The sequence below is a fragment of the Hevea brasiliensis genome, chromosome 11, assembly GCF_030052815.1.
Source record: "Hevea brasiliensis isolate MT/VB/25A 57/8 chromosome 11, ASM3005281v1, whole genome shotgun sequence".
Taxonomy (NCBI): Eukaryota; Viridiplantae; Streptophyta; class Magnoliopsida; order Malpighiales; family Euphorbiaceae; genus Hevea; species Hevea brasiliensis.
In genome coordinates this window covers 83,545,593-83,565,754 of record NC_079503.1, presented here as the reverse complement: position 1 = coordinate 83,565,754, position 20,162 = coordinate 83,545,593, and the positions used below count along the sequence as shown (strand labels likewise).

The 20,162-nt window shown below is 36.8% G+C and overlaps 3 protein-coding genes across 3 annotated transcripts; all 3 read right to left on the bottom strand.

Moving 5' to 3' along the window:
- Nucleotides 1–1,236: 1,236 nt before the first annotated feature.
- On the bottom strand, nt 1,237–4,626 carry LOC110655368 (30S ribosomal protein S5, chloroplastic). The gene is made up of 2 exons (XM_021811668.2): nt 3,886–4,626; nt 1,237–1,662 (listed from the first exon to the last, which is right to left on the bottom strand). The coding sequence occupies exons 1-2, from the start codon at nt 4,551–4,553 to the stop codon at nt 1,413–1,415; spliced, it is 918 nt and encodes a 305-aa protein (XP_021667360.2). The 5' UTR covers nt 4,554–4,626; the 3' UTR covers nt 1,237–1,412.
- A 4,092-nt stretch (nt 4,627–8,718) lies between these two features.
- LOC110652757 (B3 domain-containing transcription factor LEC2-like) lies at nt 8,719–12,271 on the bottom strand. The gene is made up of 10 exons (XM_058129392.1): nt 12,267–12,271; nt 11,988–12,176; nt 11,670–11,810; nt 11,419–11,491; nt 10,348–10,812; nt 10,154–10,228; nt 9,598–9,698; nt 9,475–9,521; nt 9,321–9,394; nt 8,719–9,111 (listed from the first exon to the last, which is right to left on the bottom strand). The coding sequence occupies exons 1-10, from the start codon at nt 12,269–12,271 to the stop codon at nt 8,719–8,721; spliced, it is 1,563 nt and encodes a 520-aa protein (XP_057985375.1).
- A 4,286-nt stretch (nt 12,272–16,557) lies between these two features.
- Nucleotides 16,558–19,962, bottom strand: LOC131170339 (uncharacterized mitochondrial protein AtMg00810-like). The gene is made up of 2 exons (XM_058129391.1): nt 19,057–19,962; nt 16,558–16,702 (listed from the first exon to the last, which is right to left on the bottom strand). Exons 1-2 carry the CDS (start codon nt 19,950–19,952, stop codon nt 16,558–16,560), a joined length of 1,041 nt encoding a protein of 346 aa, XP_057985374.1. The 5' UTR covers nt 19,953–19,962.
- Between the last annotated feature and the right edge of the window lie 200 nt (nt 19,963–20,162).

Genomic DNA, 20,162 nt, shown 5'->3' with positions numbered 1-20,162 from the left:
AGCTCTCCCTCCTCTCTGAGATCAGCACATATATGGTTGGTAGGTTGTTTTGCGCAGGTGGGGAGAAAGGAGAGAGCAACTATAGGACTTGCTTTTGATAAGGTTGAAAGGTGGTGCTGCTATCATGGGGAAAGGGGGGGTTCACTGAGGAGCCTGCCAACGAGAGACGCAAATGGCCTTGGTCCGATGCAATGTAAGCCTCTGTCTTCCTAGCATATGCTGCAATTTGACTAAATCTAGTGGCCTGTATCAAGCAGTGGTTGAGGTTTCTCTAGTTCTATGGTATGTGCCAATTGTTTATTTTGCTATGTTTGAGTTTCTTCGTTGTTGCTTTGCTCCAGCTAGAATCTGTTTACCTAAGGATGACTATCATTGTGTTATGCTGGTGGAAAGAGTCCTAGTGGGAAATCCAACAGAGATCTTGTGATGGTTGTGGAGTTTTGGTTGATTGTGTGTCTCCATCTTTTGCTGAAACTTTCTTGAATCCTGTGCGCATATGATTTTTTGGTGGTTTTATTGTTGTGGGTTGGGTCTCTCTCTGAATTAGGATTCCTATTGGAGCTGGGTTTAAACCTGGTTTTATTGTAAACATTTCATGTGAACTGCCCATTTTGGGCCTTGTTTGATGCAATACCAAAATTGCATGTTACACAACAACTTGGATTTGTTGTAGCCATTTCGTGTGAACTGCCCATTTTGGGCCGTGTTTAATGCAATACCATAATTGCATGTTGTACAGCAACTTGGATTTAAAACTAGAGTGAAGAAGGTCTGCCATGACTAGATTTCAATTTTTTTCCAGAAAAAAAAAAAAAGATCATTGTTCTTCACCAAGTAGACAGATCCATTCACCATAACGCAAGGAAATGTGAAAGGATGAAAACGAATGCTTTTAAGTAGAGGTAAATAATATTCGGTTTAAACCGAAAAATCGAATTGAACCACCTTAAATTCAGTAATTCAGTTTGATTTTTAATATAATTCGATTTGATTCGATTCTATTTTATATTTTAAAAAATTTAATTATTTTGATTCGATTTGATTTTGAAGAAAAAATTAAGCAAAATTTAAAACCGATCAGTTTGAACCGAACCAAACCCAAATAAAGCGATTCGATTTGATTTTTCATTTATTTTAATTCGATTCGATTCTAAAATATAATAATTCGATTTTAGTAATTTAATTCGGTTCGGTTTGAACCGAATACTCACCCTGCTTTTAAGATCGAAGCAGCAATAATTAGAAAAGAGATTAGCATCAGTTAAAATAACATACACTGGTCATGAGCAAGAAAGACAAATGACTGGATCTTGTTCTTGTTTCCATTGGCTTTAACTACAAAAACTTCTTGTACCTAATGCACATTCAAGGACAAAAAAAAATTATTTAACAAAAACCATCTTCCATATCCATCATTTCCACAGTTCTTCCATTGGGATCCCACGTTCACGAGCAACATCACGGAATTGCCTCATTTTTAGCACAGCAACAACCGTAGCTCTGGCATTGTTGAGGGCATTCTTACTCCCAATTTGCTTTCCTAAAGCATTCTCAACACCTGCCATTTCAAGAACAATTCTTACAGCACCTCCAGCAATCACTCCAGTACCAGGTGAGGCTGGTCTAAGCATCACCTTTGCTGCCCCATAATCTCCTTCAGATCTGCCATTAATTTACACAAAATAATTAATTACAACCTCGCATTTGCAAGCACCAAGTTTGTTACTAAGCTCATCATGAATTATGGTCATGTTATGTGAAACATTCACATAAAGAATACAATTCATGCTCTCGTGACTAAGCAATACGAAATATGGATATAACACAATTCTTATTTACATACTTAAATCTGGAAATATCGGCTCCAACGTCTTTTAGGCAGAAGTGGTAAAAATTTTTAGAAATTTCCCTGCAATATTTCTATCATGCTAAAATTTCTATCAAAAAGGTTTTGCACATGCAAAATTTCAGTCCATTAAGGTATACATTCTGCTCAATTGTGTCCTATCATTACTTAAAAAATAGGCAAAAGACTCTTGTATGTCCAAGCATTTGTCTTCTATGTTATTTTTCAAAAGAGGAAGAAAAACCCCAAATTGCATATCCAACCTATCTTCAGAGTAGACAAACTTAAGGGCGAATTAACTAATGTCCCTAGAGTTTGTCATTAATCAACAGTTTGTCTCTATATTTTGACATTTACATTATATGATTCCTAGGTTTTACTTGGGTATTAAAAAGTCATTCCACTCAATTTTAAAGGTTTTTGCCATTAGTCAATGATAATAAAAAGGCTAAAATAACGCCCACTAACATATACCCCAATCTCCCTTCCTCCGTCCCCTTCTTTCTCGAATCTAGGAATAAAAACATATGCACAACCATGGAAGAAACTCCAAAGCTCATCTCCAAGAAACGAAACAGGTTGCATGCCATCCTTCCAGGGGATCTTCAGATGGATCTGCCCCTCCATCCACCACTGATGCCCAAGTCTCCTCGAACACCTCATCATCCACCCACTCTTCCTCAGATCCCCACCAATTCTCCTCTTCAAAAGAAGACACCTACTACCCCTCTATCCTTTCACAGGGATCATTAGATGAATCCACCCTAGATTGAGTCATGTATGATTCTGTTTCATATTGATTTCCTCCCATTGCAGTCAATCTTGGATATTCATTGCCTTCTTCAATATTTTGAATGCTTGCATTATAGATTTCTTTGGATCATCATCATCTACCACAACCACGATAAATGGTGAGGATGCAATAACTCAACTAAAGGATTTCAATGTTCCTTTTAAGCAGATCCAATTTCCCTTGAAGCTTGCATTTTGGTTCCATGAAGCAAAGCGAGCTCTCAGTTATTGCTACCAAGTGGTTGCCTTTGTGAACAGGTGACTGCCTGAAGTGTTGGTTTTGTTGATGGTTTACTGTTGTTGTAGCAACTGAGGCTGCAAAGGCTAGGTCGTAGAGGGAAGTAATTGCTACTGTTGTTGTTCCTGCAATTTCTGCAGCAATTGCAACTTGCAACTGAAGCCGTTGCTTTGAGAGGCTGGGCTATGATAGTATTCTGCAGAAGGTGCACTTCAGCTATCTTTGGTCCAATTCCATTCCATTGATATTTATTGTTACATTTCCTCTTTTCTTTCTTTCCCTTTTTTTTTTATCTCTTGGGAACTTAATACTAGCGCATGCTTCATATTTTTTTTTTTAATCTCTAGGGACCTCAAGGTAATTCACCCTACACTTAAAAATTAAAATGGCCAAAATACTTCAGATGTCATAAAATGGTAACCACTTACAACTTGTTTAGGAGGAAGTTTTTGGAGATAAGGGATGGGTTTTTAAAGTATCATACTCCTTTGGGAGAAAAGTTTTCTAAAGGAGGTAAGGTTTCTGAAGGTTTAAAATCCTCCAAAACCTTCACTTTTTCAACCCACCAAGTTGATGAATTAGGAAAGTTCTGCTACATTACCTTCCATTACCTTACTTTACCTTACTTTATAAACCCTTTACTCACTCCATCCAAACACACCGTTAAAACTTCCTGAGCAACTAGGTCCTGCCTAATATGATCATCATCTCGATGGATCTCACAATGCACAGTGGTGTATTAAAATTGACTACTAGTCCAACTGGAATTTCATACAGTTAGCTCTACAAAACTTAATATTCATACAATTGACCTGACAAATTTAATCTCAATTATATTTATTCCATAAATTTAAAACTTTAGGAACAGATAAATCCAGAAGCCACTAATAACAAACAGAGAATCAACAAAGTATGCAAACGAGACAAGGAATTTCAAGCAGACATAAAATTATTGGCTTCCAAACACAGAAAATTGATTAGCATTCAAGCACAGTTTTGAAATACATACCTGTGAGGAAAAGTCGAGTACTTGGTCATGGGCACCGTAACGATGTTCCTCCTCGCATTAACGGCCGATTTCAGCACAGCAGCAATTACTTCCTTGGCTTTCCCAACCCCAACACCAACCTGGCCTTGCTTATTCCCTACCACCACAATTGCTCTAAAATGTAGCTGTTTCCCTCCCTTAACCACCTTAGTCACTCTTCTCACCTGCACTACTCTCTCCTCAAACCCATCTCGTATTTTCTCCTTCTTCCCTTTCGAACCGAACCCAGTTGTCTTTTTAACCTTCGAGTCCATTACATACACATCATTGCCCAAAATGCTCTCTCCACTAAAAGCGGGTCCATATAGCTCTTCGTAAGCAGCGGCGATTTCTTCCTCGGTTTCGATGGGACCCTCGTCAAAGGAGGGCGGAGGAACGAAGTCTTCTGGGGGGCTTGGCGGGTCAAAAACGATAACGTCTTCGGGATTGACGTTGTCGAAGAAGGAAGTGTCAATGTCGCTGGATTGGGCTCTGGTAATTGTGGTGGGATGGGAAGAAAGGGAGAGAAATTGGGGTGATTTGGAGTAGAGAAAGGACTTAATGGGTTTTGGAATAGAGAGGCGAGGCTTGGTGCGGATAGAAAGAGAGGCGGCAGAGGAGAGAGTTGATGCTGTTACTGTTGCCGCCATCGCTGGGGAGATTAGTGGAGAAGCGAAGCTGGCCTGGGGGCTTATCCCCGAAAACTGAAGAAGAGAAGGATAAGGGTCAAGTTGGAATTTGAAAAGTGGAAAGCAGCGTGTTAACAGTTGCAACGACTTGCCGTTCGATAATAGGCTGAAAAATACCCCTCCAGCTGTCCTATGTCGTTTTGTTTAATTGTTGATTAATTATAGAGTAATTTTTATACTCTGCTCCTGAAATTTATCTCTCTATTAACTTTAACTTATTATTAAAAAAATTCTTAAATTTTAATTTTATTTCATAAAAAATCCATCTAACCTACAATAAAAAGTTTTCGGATTAAACAAAAAAAATCTTTCTAAGCTAAAATTTAATATTTATAAATATAATTTTAGTATTTTCCAATGAATGATAAAATCCTCTATTTCATTGTTTTTAACTTGAAAAACCTATTATAGCATGTGAGAAAGATTTGTGTGAAATAAAATTAAAATTTAGGGATTTTTTAGTAATAAATTAAAATTTAAGGATAGAGACGAGCTATAAAAATTACCTTTAATTTTTAGATTAATTATAATTTAATCTCTAGGTAAGTTAAATTTCACGCACCATCCTTCAACTTTGAGGGTTATTTCAGTAATGTCCTTGTACTTCAATTTAACACTATCCAAAGTCTGATTAAAAAAAAGAAAAAAAAAAACACTATCCACAAAATCCCTCATGCCACTTTTTGATGGAAGCTCCAGCCAGATGCTGATGTGGACATGACTATGTGGAATAAAAAAAAAAAAAAAGCTTCTCTCTCAGCCAATGGCATTTTAATAATAATAATAAAAAATTCGCTCCTACCACTTCTTTTCTCTCCCTAACCTTGCTATCCCTTTATGCAACACCTAAAACCCATAATCATTCCATCATATTAACCAAAATCAACAACAAAATAAAATATCATGTGCTTTAAGCAAACCGAGATGCATATAGAAATGAAAATCAAAACTCATAAGAAAAAAAAAAAAAAGATTAAACCCATATGCAATATAAATTATCATTCATCACAATATGCAACAACATCAATCACAATCAAATTTAACAAAATTAATCAATCCACATCAATCCATCCTATAGAACAAACCTAAATTAACAAAATTAATTCAATCCCACAAAAATTAGGTGACAAATTTCATCCAGATAACAACCCAAGTGAAAACGATGAGACAAAATTTCAACCATTGAAGAACTGAACTGCATGAGTTTTAAGTGAGACGAAGAGCCAAAGAATGAGATGAAAAGGGTAGAGGAAGGTTGAATTTCAACCCAATTAATAAAATTGATTAGAATATAAACCAATTAAAAAAATTTCAATCCAAATGAACACAAAATTCAATTACTAAAGAACTAAAGGGAAGGCAGAGGGAGGGCGACCGTCAACTAACGACCAATTAGAGGAAGAACAAGTTTGAGACTTTGAGAAATAAATGTAAGAGAGGCTGATTCTGTGAGTGTGAGGATTCGAGAACCTTCCTCCATAACAGGTAAAGCATGATCTGTGGATGCGAGGATTTGAAACGCTTTAAGATATTAAGCAAAATGAAGGCAATGAAAAGGCATAAAAGAATGCAAAGCATAGATGAAAAATGACTGAGAATATGAGGAAGGAGAGAAAAGGTAAGCTATAGGCAGAGCATAAAATGAAGTGAAGGAAGCTAGCAATGTGAGAGCTGGATTTGTGAGGGTAGAGGAGAGTATGGCTAAAGGCAAAGGAGTCAACGCCTATCAAGGATGAGATTTTAGGAGGTTTGAGATGATGTGGAGTCATGGATGAGATGAGATTGAGAAGAAAAGAAAAGGATTCAACCATTAGGGAAGAGAAAAAAACAAAAAAAAAGAATTGAGCTCAGGGAGAGAGAGAGAGAGAGAGAGAGAGAGAGAGAGAGAGAGAGAGAGAGAGAGAGAGAGAGTTTTTTATTATTAAAATACTACACATAGAGGAGAGAGATTTTTTTTATTATTTTTATTCTATGTAGGCATGTCCATGTTAATATCTAGGCAGAACTCCCATTGGAAAATGACACGAGGGACTTTAGATAATGTTAAATTGAAGTTTAAGTATTTTTATTATACAAATTGAAATTCAAGGATATTAATAAAATAACTCTCAAAATTGAAGGACGGTGGGTGGAATTTAACCCTCTAGTTATTGTTATTTTTAATAAGTTAGATCCCCGTATTTTTTAAACTCACTAAAACATTTCTAATTTTTTATTTTGTTTAATATTTTCATTCTTCCATCTATTTAGTTGTTATACTTGAATAGTATTTGATTTAATTCTACCATAAATTTTAGAAGCTAAAATTAATTTGAAATAGATTTCACTATTTGGTGTATCACAACTTAAAATGCAAAATTCAATTGAATTTCACATGTTTAGTATAATTTCAAAATTAAAATTCATTTTTACTCTTTTACTAAATTACTCTCGAGAGTAAAATTAAAAAATTATAATTTTCAACAAAAATTCAAAAAGAAAATTTTATACTTAACAAATTTATAACAATTAATAAACATATAAGCCAACTAAAAATATAATAATAAATATAAAATAAATTCACATGTGTTATAACATAGGAGATTTATATAACAATATAAATAATATCATTGCTAAGTGATTAATAAGCCTAAATAATAAAAAGTTAGGACAAATATGAAATATCTTATATAGTTGTCTAAAATATATTGAGAGAATAAATAAAAAGACTAAAGTGCTTGATAAAATTAAAATTTAATAACATTTTATTGAATTTTTAAAAATATAAAAAATTGACTTATTAATAATAATAAAATTCAGGATGAAATTGTAATTCACCCTAATTTTCAGTATGTCGGCCTATATTAAAAAGTCCAGTCGGTTCGATGAAATATACAAATCCACTCCCACAGAAGTACCCATTCTAGTGCTTTTCCATGCCTTTTGGTTTCACTGGTCACTATCAATGGTGGGAGGCAAAATCCGCCGTCAAAAGCTTCATGCATGGTCTGTTTTACGTAAGTTTCTAAATCAACCAAGTTTGCGGCTTCATTTTGTTTCTTTCTTTTTTTGAAACAAAGCATTTGGAAAGCATTGATTCTGCATATATAAATACGTTATATTTTTACATAAATAAATAATTAATTAAATATAAATTAGATATTTTTGTAATAATATTTATATATTTTTATATTATATTTTAAATTCATAAAATTTAAATATTATTTAAAATTATTAAATCTTTTAAATACAAATTGTTAATAAAAAATATATTTTTATATAAATTATTAATCAAAATATATAAAACTAATTTAATTTAGATACTATTCGATAATTTCAGGTAATTTAGAATATATTGTAATTGAGTTTAATATAAATTTAAATATTAAAAATATTATACGAGTTTAGATAAAGTATAAAGTGATATTCGTAAATATTATTTAACATCATCCTTAAAAAAATAAATAAATTACGAATGAAAGTTATATATATATTAAAAGAAAAAAGGCTTTTGCCATTAAGTAAAAGGAGAGCATTTAAGCAATTGCTTAATTATTAAATATATTAAGAGTATTGAAAAATAATATTTTTTCTCTCATAAAAAAGTGAATCCTACTATAAGTTTTATACGATTGTGAAAGATAATATATGTATACTGGATACACTTAATAATTTCCCTAAGCTATTGACACAAATTTACTTATAATAAATAAATAATTAGAAATAAATTTTTCTTACGTATATTCGGTTTATCATTGACCCAAAATATAAAATATATAGTGATATTTACTTATTAAATCCCACATAATTGTGTATAAGAGTTCATAATAAACGAAGTCAAATTTCCCAAAGAAAATAACTACAAACTCTTCTAAACGAACTAACATTAATTTCTTTCCTGATAGCAAAGAATCCTGTTCAAAGAATGCAATGTCTAGCTCCACTTATGTGCTCCTAAACCCCAGAAAATAAAATAAAATAAAAATAGAAAAATCAAAGTTCAGAAACAATTAGGTAACAGTATATAGCCAAAGAACACATTGTTCGACCTCGAAGTTGCATTATCACCCATGATTAACAGACATTTCTTTTCCTCCAATTGCTTGTCATTAAACTTGGTAGCTTCCCAACCAACCATAGGCTTTGATCATAGTGAAAAATTATAGCTATTGACATCAGGAAGAACACCAAGCCCAGTATAGCAGTCGTCAATATAGTGATCATCTACAACTTGCATTGATGTGGGTTGCATGGCTGCTGGTGCTGGTTCGGGATTGATACTAATGCTTGTTTCATTGTTGAATGGACCATTTCTCTCTTCCTCTTTGTGTCTATAAGAAGAAGAAATATCCATAGACAATGTCACAAGGCTGTTAGATTCTTGCTGTTCTTTATGATTAAGTTGTTCTATAAGTAGTGCTAAAGATGCTTCTTCTTCATCCCTATCTTGGTACATATGTGGTATGTATAGGTAGTTTGTGGACCGTTGCTTGTATGAAGGCAAGATTTGTGGTGTTTCCAGCTTCTTGAAGGAGAAATACTGCATCCTCGCAAGACAAATTACAATGGTTCATAGTCTTCTCCTTCCAAAGTATGTGTCAGCATTATAGAAAAGGTCAAGGGCAACATTGTCATATAGCTAAACAGACTTCCCTTTTCCAATTTTTAATTAATACAACTTTAATTTTGAACATAAACTTAATTAATTAATTAATACTGTGATTGTCATATAAGGAAAGGTAAACTCACGAGATTCTTGCACTCATCCTCGTAAAGTGTAAGGGAATCTCCTATCTCCAGCCCATTTTGCTTTACAAAATCTCCTGTGTTTTGTAAAATAGATTTCAGAATAGGGAGAAATAGCTACTAAAGAGAAAAGCAAGTTTGTTTCAGTTTCACCCACCTGTGTTTTCAAGAACATACATTCTGCTCTTGTTGTTACACCAAAACCTGTGTCATCAAAGAAAAATATACAAGAAAATAAAAGGGAAGAAAAAAAAAAAGAATATAGCATCCAAATGCTTACTTGAACTTCAAGCTCCAATCTTTGTTAGAGTTTACATCTCTGATCACAACTTGGATACCTTCTTTGTCAGAGAGGATAGGAAGATTTTCCTCTGCCTCTCTCTGGATAGGCATGCAAAGAAGCACACATTAGATAAGCTTTGGATATCAGATAATATAAACATATCTAACTAGAAAAAGTAAAATAATCCAATGAATATAATGCTATGGTAATTATTCTTGCTTACTATCATTACAAGGATATTATTACTTCTCTCTCTCTCTCTCTCTCTCTCTTTCTCTCTCTTTCTCTCCCTCTTTTTTATTTTCCCATTTCTTGTTTTTCTGCACCAAACGAGAAGTCAGGAAGAGATTAGTTATTGGGCAGTCTAAATCACAACTATGTCACATTGTTCAAAAAGAGCAAGTCAAACAAACGTTTTGTTTGGCTGTTTTACCTCTTTTCTTACTCTCTAGAAGAAAATAAAGGATGAAAGAAAGAAACAGAAACCGAAACAAGCAAAATCTGCAAACAATTACTGGCCCTAGACATGCCCTTATGATCAAGGAAACTTCACCTTTGGAAGGACAATCCTCCCAAGAGACCCAACATCACTGTTCTTCAATTCCTTACTTAGCAACACCCTTAGTCTCTGCAGAGAAACATAAAAGAACAATATATTTAGACATGACAGAGATCCAAACATCAAAATCAAACAAATAAAATCAGGAACATGGTCAACCCAAATTCAAAATTTTGGCAGAAACATACCTTGTTATCTGACGTGCAAAATTTATAGAGATCTCTGTTGATGGTGCTCTGGCTGTCTTCCACAAAGGACGATCTCCTTATATCCACCTGAGACGAATTAGCACCAGAAGGAAAACTTTTGCCAACGCTCCTTTGGCGTGAAAGCTTTCGCTTAATTCTTGCAACCTTTGTCTTGTATGCATCAAGAACTCTCCTTTCTTGCCCTATTGACAACCCATTTGGCTGCAAAAAGCATGACTTATGAATTTCAATCCCATTCTGCCAAATCCAGAAAGGATACAAACGATATGCTGATGCAGCATGCTCTAGAGGATATGCTTGTGGAAACTGCAGGCTTTGAAAAGGTGGTAGCATATGGTACTCTGCTGGACGGGTGGTTAAGTGGTCCACAGATAGAGGAGAGCGGGGAATTCTGAGAACAACCCATTTTTGGTTTACTAACTTTGGTGGTGGCGTTGCTAGTGTCTGTGGATAAAGGTGAAAAAGGGTTCTCCATTTATCAAAATGGACACGAGGAGAGTAGTGATAATGGGCCTTTAGAGTTATGGTGTTGATCAGAGAGAATTCTGTATATCTATGTATGTGGATGTGGATGTCTTCATCTCCTAGCGAGTGTAAATCTGGTAAGAGATGGTCATGGGGGTGCAAAAACCCGTCAAGAGGTGCAGAGGGGCGTGTGTAGAGAGGGAAAATGCCATGAAAGAGAAGGGGAAGAGAGAAAAGCCTAGTGTAGTCAAATGAGGGATCGAACAGCGAGTGCCAGTGGGTCGAAGAGGGTGACAAGTGGCCGGAGAGAGGTAGTTTTGGGATACCCAACTGACCAGTGAGGAGCTTGAGACAGAGAAGCATAAAGTTTGAAACCTGGCGCCACCTTTGGTTTAAATATGGCAGCTCTTGGGCCAACCTTGCACCCAACACCATACTAATGGGGAAGTTTACCGTACAAGGGTATTGTACAGTGAAAAATACCAAAACAGGGTATCACTCAAGTAAATTACGGGGAGGGGCAAGGAAAAGTCATTGAGTAGTAGATGCTAATCAAAATAGCATTCAAATGACAAAAACGCTAACCAAATTATCGTCCGGTCGCCAAAAAGCGTTTATTATCAAAACGCCATTATGAATTGCGTTCAAGTGGTGGAACCTGGACAACAAAACACCATTATGAATGGCGTGATGGCTTCGTCATGGCTTCATTATCAAAACCTACTTCATAAAACATGCATGCATGCATACTTAAAAATATATATATTTTATCAACCTTCTAAATAAATAAGAACATTAAACACTCAAATACATTCTGCAACTAACAAAATACATACCTTAATTTTTTCAAGAACAAAAATTCTTCAACAAAACCTTTTCCAAGCAGGATGATCTTACACCAAGCAGGATGCAGGATGATATTACGTCCACGACTACTGCAGCTCCTCTGCCTTTCTTGGTCCACCGAGCAGGATGATCTTACACCAACAAAACAGAAAAACAAAAGAGAGGGATGAGAGAATGAGGGAGATGAGTTCGGCTTAAAAAATGTCTGTGGCATGAATGAATGAGGTTGGTTTGTGAGAATAAATGGAGAGAAAAATTTAAACTGTGGACGCCAATAATATCAGCGTCCCTGTCCGCACGCCATTAACAATGGCATCCCAGTGCCGCTGCTGTCCCTGCGAGATTGGCTGGCTGAGTGACAACACCTCCGCACGCCATTAAGAATGGTGTCCAAACCTTGAACGCTAGTTTGAATAGCGTTCCCTTTGCATTTTGACGTGACCCTCCTGCAGAGAATCTCTGCAAAAGCTGTGCTGGTTGGTGGCAAGGCAGCTGGTCTTTAGACACTATTTAAATTAGCGTATTGTTCTTCAGACGCTATTCATATTAGCGTCTTTGTGCATCACTTCCACCTCACCCGAACTCACCCCATTTTCGTAAAATCTATCCATTGCACCCTGTGTTGGTAATTTTGCACTTCAATTACCTTAGCACGGTCAATTAACCATACTAATGACTAAACCAATTCATTGATGACCTCGTCAAGTGTCAACATATAACTCAGCTTCTCTCTTTCTCCATAACTTGGTGAGCACACACTTTCTCTCTAAAGCGATCGAGCTTACCTAATTAGTATGTGTTTAGTGAGTTTTTTTGGTTTCTTGAACTTTATTAGGAGGAAAGCTAGGAATTATGTTAATTAAATGAAAGTATACTCTAATGCAGAGAGGTATATATTTCCCAGTAGCAACACCATGACAAGAAAAGAAACTGATCAAGAACTCCATCTTCTTCAAAAAGAAGAAGGGGCAAAGCCTTTCTAGCCGGTTTCTGTCCTGTATGACGAAAATATGGCACAGGACAACGTATTCCCTTCTGTTTTCATTTGATCACAGGAATTATCAGTGAAGTCCTTCAAAATGCTAAGTCTGGCATCTAACGATGGAGCATCAGCATGTTCAGATCAATTATATGTAGAAAACATGGTAATCATGTGTCCTTTTCGACTTGCTCCAAACTTAATTCAATGCATACAGAAAATTTTGTAGTAACGGTAAGATCAAAAACTGTAGTACTCTTTATTAGGGAATAAAGGCTGTCTTTATCCCATATCTTACCAACCTTTCAAAATTAAACTTTGTATCTTTTATTCAGTCAATATCTCAATATTCTATTTCTTGTCATCTCTATATATAGTGTCTTGTATACAGCATATCAACATACAGCAATACAAAATTTTCCCATACTCTGAATCTCTACATGGTATTAGAGCCTCCTTAATATCAAAATGAGTGACTCAACAAATGGAAACAATTCTTCTGTCACTAGCCCTACATTTCTATCTCCTCAACTCCATCTTCTGCCCATCACACATTTGCTATCAAGCTTACCACCAAGAACTATTTAGCTTGGAAAACCTAGTTCATTCCTTTGTTGAACTATCTTAAACTCCAAAAATTTGTTGATGGCTCAGCTGCGCCTCCCTCTAAAACAGTTATTGTCCCTCTCGCTACTGATCCTGTTACCAATCCTGAGTTTGATACCTGGTTTCAAAAAGACCAAATTCTTCTATCATGGATTCTCTCTTCACTTAGTGAGGAGATATTTCCATATGTTATTGGCTTGAAATCTTCATATGAAGTCTGGCAAGCATTATCAAATGCTTTTGGGTCCATTTCTCAGAATAGACAATTGCATATTCATTTCTCAGAATAGACAATTGCATATTCATTTCTCAGAATAGACAATTGCATATTCACATTGAGCTTCAGGAACTCAAAAAGAATGATATGTCTATTGTTATCTTCATCGTGCTAAATCTCTCGCTGACGAATTAGAATCAGCAGGTCACCCGCTTTCAAGTGTTGAATTCAATGCCATTATCTACCAGAATATTGGCAGCAAATATTATCCAATAATCGCAGCTCTTAATCTTCGATCGGAACCAGTCACCTTTTTTGAATTATATGGATAGCTTGTTGCTCACGAGGTTCTTATTAAAAGCTCACAGGAGCCTCCCATTGCCAATATAGTGTCACAGCAACAATCTCCTACTAATACTGCAGCTGGACTGTTACCCTCTCCACCTCGTTCTCCTGCTCCAAGGCAATGTGGCAATGTCAACAGATCTTTTCGTCCAAGAGGACCTTATTAAATATGTGGTTTTAGGAATCATACTGCTGACAAATGCCGTAGAAGATATTCCTTAACTAATGCTGCCAAACCACACTTCTCCCCTCAAGCAAATTATCACTGTCATGGCTTTCCTGTTACTAAAACATCCCTTCCATGGTTTCTGGAGACTGTGGCAAATTATCATATTACACCAGACCTCTCTAATTTGAGTCTCGCGCAGGAGTACAAAGGACATGATCACCTACATGTTGGCAATGGCAATGGCGTGCCAATTCACCACATTGGTATCACTTATATTCCTGCAGTCAATGGACCACTTAAACTTACAAATACTCTTCATGTTCCATCAATAATAAAAAATCTCTTATATGTTCAAAAATTCACCTCTGACAATTCATGTTTCTTTGAATTTTTGCCTGATTTTTTTCTTGTCAAGGATCAAACCACCAAGCAAATTCTTCTTCAGGGACTAAGTGAAAATGGAGTGTACACAATTCGTCCACCACTGAAGCATGCTATGGCTATTGAAAAGATGACAATGGACGATTGGCACTCAAGACTAGGTCATCCTTATCCTCGATGTGTTGACAAAATTTTGTTTACTTTTAAATTACCAGCTTCCACTTCTAGAGTTTCTCCTTGTTCTTTATGTCTTTTAGGAAAAATGTCTAGATTAAGTCTTGCTTCTGTTGAACATAAGAGTCAGTATCCTTTTGATATTGTTCACTCCGATGTTTGGGGTCCATCACCAGTTATTTCTTCTTTGGGTCACCTTTATTGTCTATTATTTGTTGATGACTATACCAGTCATACATGGGTATACTTTATGGAGAATAAAAGTGAAATTTTCAATTTGCTTATTCAGTTTCAGAATTTTGTTGAATGCCAATTTCACACTAAAATAAAATCTGTTCAATCAGATTGGGGTGGAGAGTACCAGAAATTAAACAAATATTTTGCTAATTGTGGCATTCAACATCGAATTGTATGTCCATATACACATGAACAAAACGGTACAGTAGAAAGGAAGATCAGACATCTTGTAGACACTGGCCTAACCTTACTTGGACATTCAGCTGTTCCATTCAAATATTGGCAATTTGCTTTTGATACAAGTGCTCAATTAATCAATATGTTACCATCTTCTGTCCTCAAAAACAAATCCCCATATCAGTTACTACATACATCTGATCCATCCTATTTGACCCTCAAACCATTTAGCTGTACTATCTATCCTCTACTTCCGCCATACGATAAACACAAGTTTCAATTCCGAACCTAGCCATGTGTTTACCTCGGTCAGAGTCCATCCCACTCAACTTATCGATGCTTGGATATTCATATTAGCAGAGTTTGTCTAGCTCGCCATGTACAGTTTTATGATAATCTTTTTTTGTTCAAATCAGGTTCTAAATCTGTTGTGCAACAAGGTGCGGCGTAATAGCCATGGCTGACTTTAAGTAGACAGTACACCAATCCCATGGTTCCTGGAGAAAAATCAGGTATGCCATCACATTCCTCCATTTCAAATTTAAATCAAACTTCATCTTCTACTCCGCCTCTAACAGATATGTAGATTTTACCTGTGCTACCTATTTCCACTCCATCTGATCCTACAGTCCCACAACCTAAAATGCCATCTCCTTCAGCACTTAATTTGGAAGTAGATTTTACCTAATATCCTTGCTCTCCACCCCCAACAACTACTGCTACCGCATCCATAAGGACACACAACATGGTCCTTCATCCAAAGACACTTCAGAAACGACAAGCTAATGTTGTTATCAAAGATACTGACTACCTGCAGGTTGAGCCTCGCACTTTCAATCAGGCCAGTCCATACTCACAACGGAGAGATGCCATGATAAATGAGATGAATGCTCTTCTACAAAATAAAACTTGGAAATTAGTGCCCAAACCACCTGATCAGAATATCGTGGGAAATAAGTGGATATTTCGAATTAAAAGAGGATCAATAGACTAGTAGCGAAGGGATTCACCCAGCAGGACGGGATTGATTACAATGAGACATTCAGCCCAGTAGTAAAAATGAATACTGTCTGAACTGTTCTTTCCATTGTCGCCATGCACAACTGGCACACCCGACAACTTGATATTGCTAATGCCTTTCTCCATGGCTACTTGGATCATGAAACATACATGTCTCAACCGCCGGGATTTGAAGACTCAGACCATCCAGATTATGTATGCCGTTTACATCTGTTAGAAGAAAGAATATAAGTAATGAAAAAAAGGATTTTGTATTTGTCTGTGTCTTATTTACAGAGATATTACATCTATTTATACATGAGAATATGAGCTAATTTAGACAAGAATAATAATTGCTGTAATTATGCTACACAAATCTCCTATAATCATGCTTATTGCTGTAATTATGCTAACACCCCCCTTCAAACTCAAGGTGGTAGCACAGGTGCCAACTTGAGTTTGCTTAAGAGATCCTGAAAGCGAGCGGGAGGATGCGTTTTGGTGAATATATCAGCGGTTTAGCTGACAGAGGAGACAGGAATCAAACATATGGTGCCATGAGCAACATGATGACGTACAAAATGACAATCAATTTCAATGTTTTAATTTAGTACGCTCATGAAATACATCATTATGAGAAATCTGTATGACACTTCTATTATCGCAATGAAGCATCGTGGCAGAAGAATGAGTGATACCCAAATCAGTTAATAACCACCGTAACCAAAGTAATTCAGATGTAGTGTAACACCCATAATTTTTAAATTTATTATTTTTGGGTAAATATTGATATTTTATTTTATTTGAATTTTAGAAAATTATTTGAAATTTTTCAGATTTTAGAAATCGGGTTCGATTTTCTGAATATATAAACTTTGATGATTTTTAAAAATTAATTTAAAGACCACGTGGCAAAACTAAAAATATATTTGGAGTCTACGCATTTTTCTGAGTTTTCTAAAATTTTTTCAGAATTTTTGGACTTCATTTTCTGTCCCAAGGCAGAGTAAAAAATTCAAAATTTTATATTCTGAATCGGACCGGTCGAATCGGACTGGCTTCTTCCTTTTTCTTCCTCCCCACGTGCGTCCCGACCCCTCTCTCTTTCTCTCTCGTTTTCTCTCTCCTCCCTTCTCCCCTTGCCGCGCCGCCGCCTCCCCAGCCACCCCAGCCCGCCGACGCGCCTCCCCAGTCACCCCAGCCTGCCGGCGTGCCTCCCCAGCCACCTCCCCTCACCGGCCGCCGCTTGGAACGCCGGCAAAAGGCACACGAAGCGACGCGACGGGCAAGCGCACCGCTTCGTCTTCCCGGTCGAAATCCGGTCGATCCGGCCACCAATCGGACCGGGTCTTGTGTCTAAATCCATCTACTCGTCGAGAGCTTTCCATAGACACCAAGAACACCGAAATCCATCGAGCGGTTTATCCAATTTTTGCCCAGAAAGTTTTAGCCCATTTTGATTTTTGGGCTAGATTTCTCGCAAACCGTGAACCCCACGAGAAAACCGAGAGTACCAGAGCGCTCCACTTGTCGAGAGCTTTGCGGCAATATAAATTTCAAATTTTTTCGACACCATTTTTCGGTGGGTCCCACGGAACTTCGTAGTGTTTTTTCAAGCATTAAATGAGCTTAAAAAATTCCGTAAAATTTATGTACTAACCCCCGTGTTGTGGGCTTCATGTAGGTATCTTCAATTCGCAAAAATTTAACAGTTGTCCGGGTCTGTGAATTTTTAGCCAGAAAGACCGATTACCGGAAAAGTCTCCAAATTGGATCGAGGTTTTAACTATCCCACCATTGTCAGACGTCCCGAGCGCGTCCCCGAAGTCAGAATCGGCATAGGTAAACCCGAACCTTATTTTTTCATAATTTTATAGTGCTTAAATAAGATTAAAAATCCGTAAAATATTCGTGGTAGCTCAGAAAATTATTATTCTTTTTGCATTAGCCTAGTAATATTGCTAAGGACTGCGCGGCAAAGTTTTAGAATTTTTAGAGTTCATTTGGGTAGTTTTTGCAAAAAGAGTCAATTATAAGGACTAAATTGAAATTTTACATATTGTGATGGATGACTATTTGGATGGGCCCAGGAGGGGCTGTGTGATGTGATTGAGTTGTGGATATATGGATTGTGAATATAGAAGTGCGTTTTGAGCCCTTTTGCAGGTTGGGTAGGTCCTAGGTATAGGGGAGACTCTGCCGGATTTTCAGCACGACTTAGGACGTATTTGGTCTTTTCTTAAGTTTGTATTGAGTCAAATTTATTAAATGATTGTAATAAAATTATCAGGTGAGCCGGGACAGCCTTCTTCCTCCGCCCAGCAGCCACAGTGACCGTTATCAAGTCTGTGAGTAAAATATTAATTTTAATTGTAATTTCACTATTATTATATGTTCAAGCATGCCCATGCATCACTTATATGTATGTATCTATGTAGTTAAAATCTAAGCACGTTTTATGTTGCATTCATAACTGTTAAAGTGCCATGGATGTTGTTATGGTAATTTGGAGCATTGTGCGTGCGTTGGCGTGCGTGTGATGTGGTGTTGACTATGGATAGGACGGGTAGACACGGCTTGAGATCTTCGCTGGGACTCGATCCTTCGGGGTAGACACGGCTTGAGTTCTTCGCTGGGACCCCGATTTGGTTTATTAAGCGAAAGTCCGGCTTGAGTTCTTCGCTGGCACAGGTTGGATTTAAGAGAGCTGTATAGGGGATCAACTCCCATATATTATGATTGATATTAATGGGTGTGTGAGTGCTCCAAATTACCTTTTTGATGTTGTGATGTGAAATTATTGCTGATGTTGCATTTCACTCTATAGGGTGTATTAGTTTTAGATAGTTATAGAGATTATGGTTAAAATTGATATTTTACTCTCTGAGTCGAACGCTCACTCCTGTTCAATATTTTTCCAGGCCACAGGAGGATATTTTTGAGGTTAACCTGCTTTTCTCCCTCGCAGGTCGTCTATTCATGTTTGTGTAATTCTATAAACTTCTAGAATTTCCGCATGTGTTAGAAGTATTTATTGAATTGGGTTTGTAAAGGTCCTAGTGCCGGTCCGGCCCATAGGTTGGGTCGTGACATGTAGCATCAGCAAGAGCACGATATTCAGATTCTGTGCTAGAACGTGCAACAACAGTTTGCTTTTTGCTACGCCAAGAGATAAGAGAATTACCCAAGAAGAAACAATAACCAGTTGTAGAGCGACGATCTGTCAGATCACCAGCCCAATCAGCATCAGAGTAGCCAGATAATACTAGGGAGGAGGTAGCGGAAAAGTGCAAACCATGAAAAAGAGTACCTTTGATATAACGATGAATTAAAAGTACTACAGAGAATATAGTTGAGCGAGGAGCAGACATAAACTGGCAAACCAGATGAATAGCATTTGAAATATCAAGTCGAGTAACTATGAGATAAACAAGACTCCCGACAAGCTGTCGATATAAAGTAGGATCATCAAGAGGAGTGCCATCAAGAGGTGTAAGTTTGCAATTGAGCTCCAATGGGGTTGATACTGTTTTGCTATCAGTGATGCCTGCTCGAGAAAGTAAGTCGGATGCATACTTGGCTTGAGATAGATAATAGCCATCAGAATTTTGAGAAACTTCAAGACCCAAAAAACAGCTGAGAGAAACTAGGTCTTTCATTTCAAAATGCTGATTGAGATAATAATGTAACTCTGAAATACGAAATGAATCATCTCCTGTTATTATCATATCATCAACATAAAGCAACAGAAGAACAATACCACTGTCAGTCCGGCGAGTGAATAATGCAGAATCATATGGACTAGAGAGAAAACCAATTTGAGCAAGAGTGAAACTAAATTTGGCAAACCAGGCCCTGGGAGCTTGTTTTAATCTATATAAGGCTCGCCGAAGTTTGCAAACCTTATGAGGAGAATGATAACCAGGAGGAGGATGCATATAAACCTCTTCTGTTAAATCACCATGAAGAAAAGCATTTTTAACATCCATCTGGAAAAGTTTCCATTTATGAACTGCAGCAATAGCTAAGAGACTGCGTATAGATGTTAATCGGGCTACTGGAGCAAAAGTTTCTTCATAGTCGATACCATACTCTTGAGTGTACCCTTTGGCTACTAAGCGAGCTTTGTAGCGTTCAATAGTTCCATCAGAACGGGTCTTGATTTTGTAAATCCATTTGCAACCAATAGGGGTCTTGTT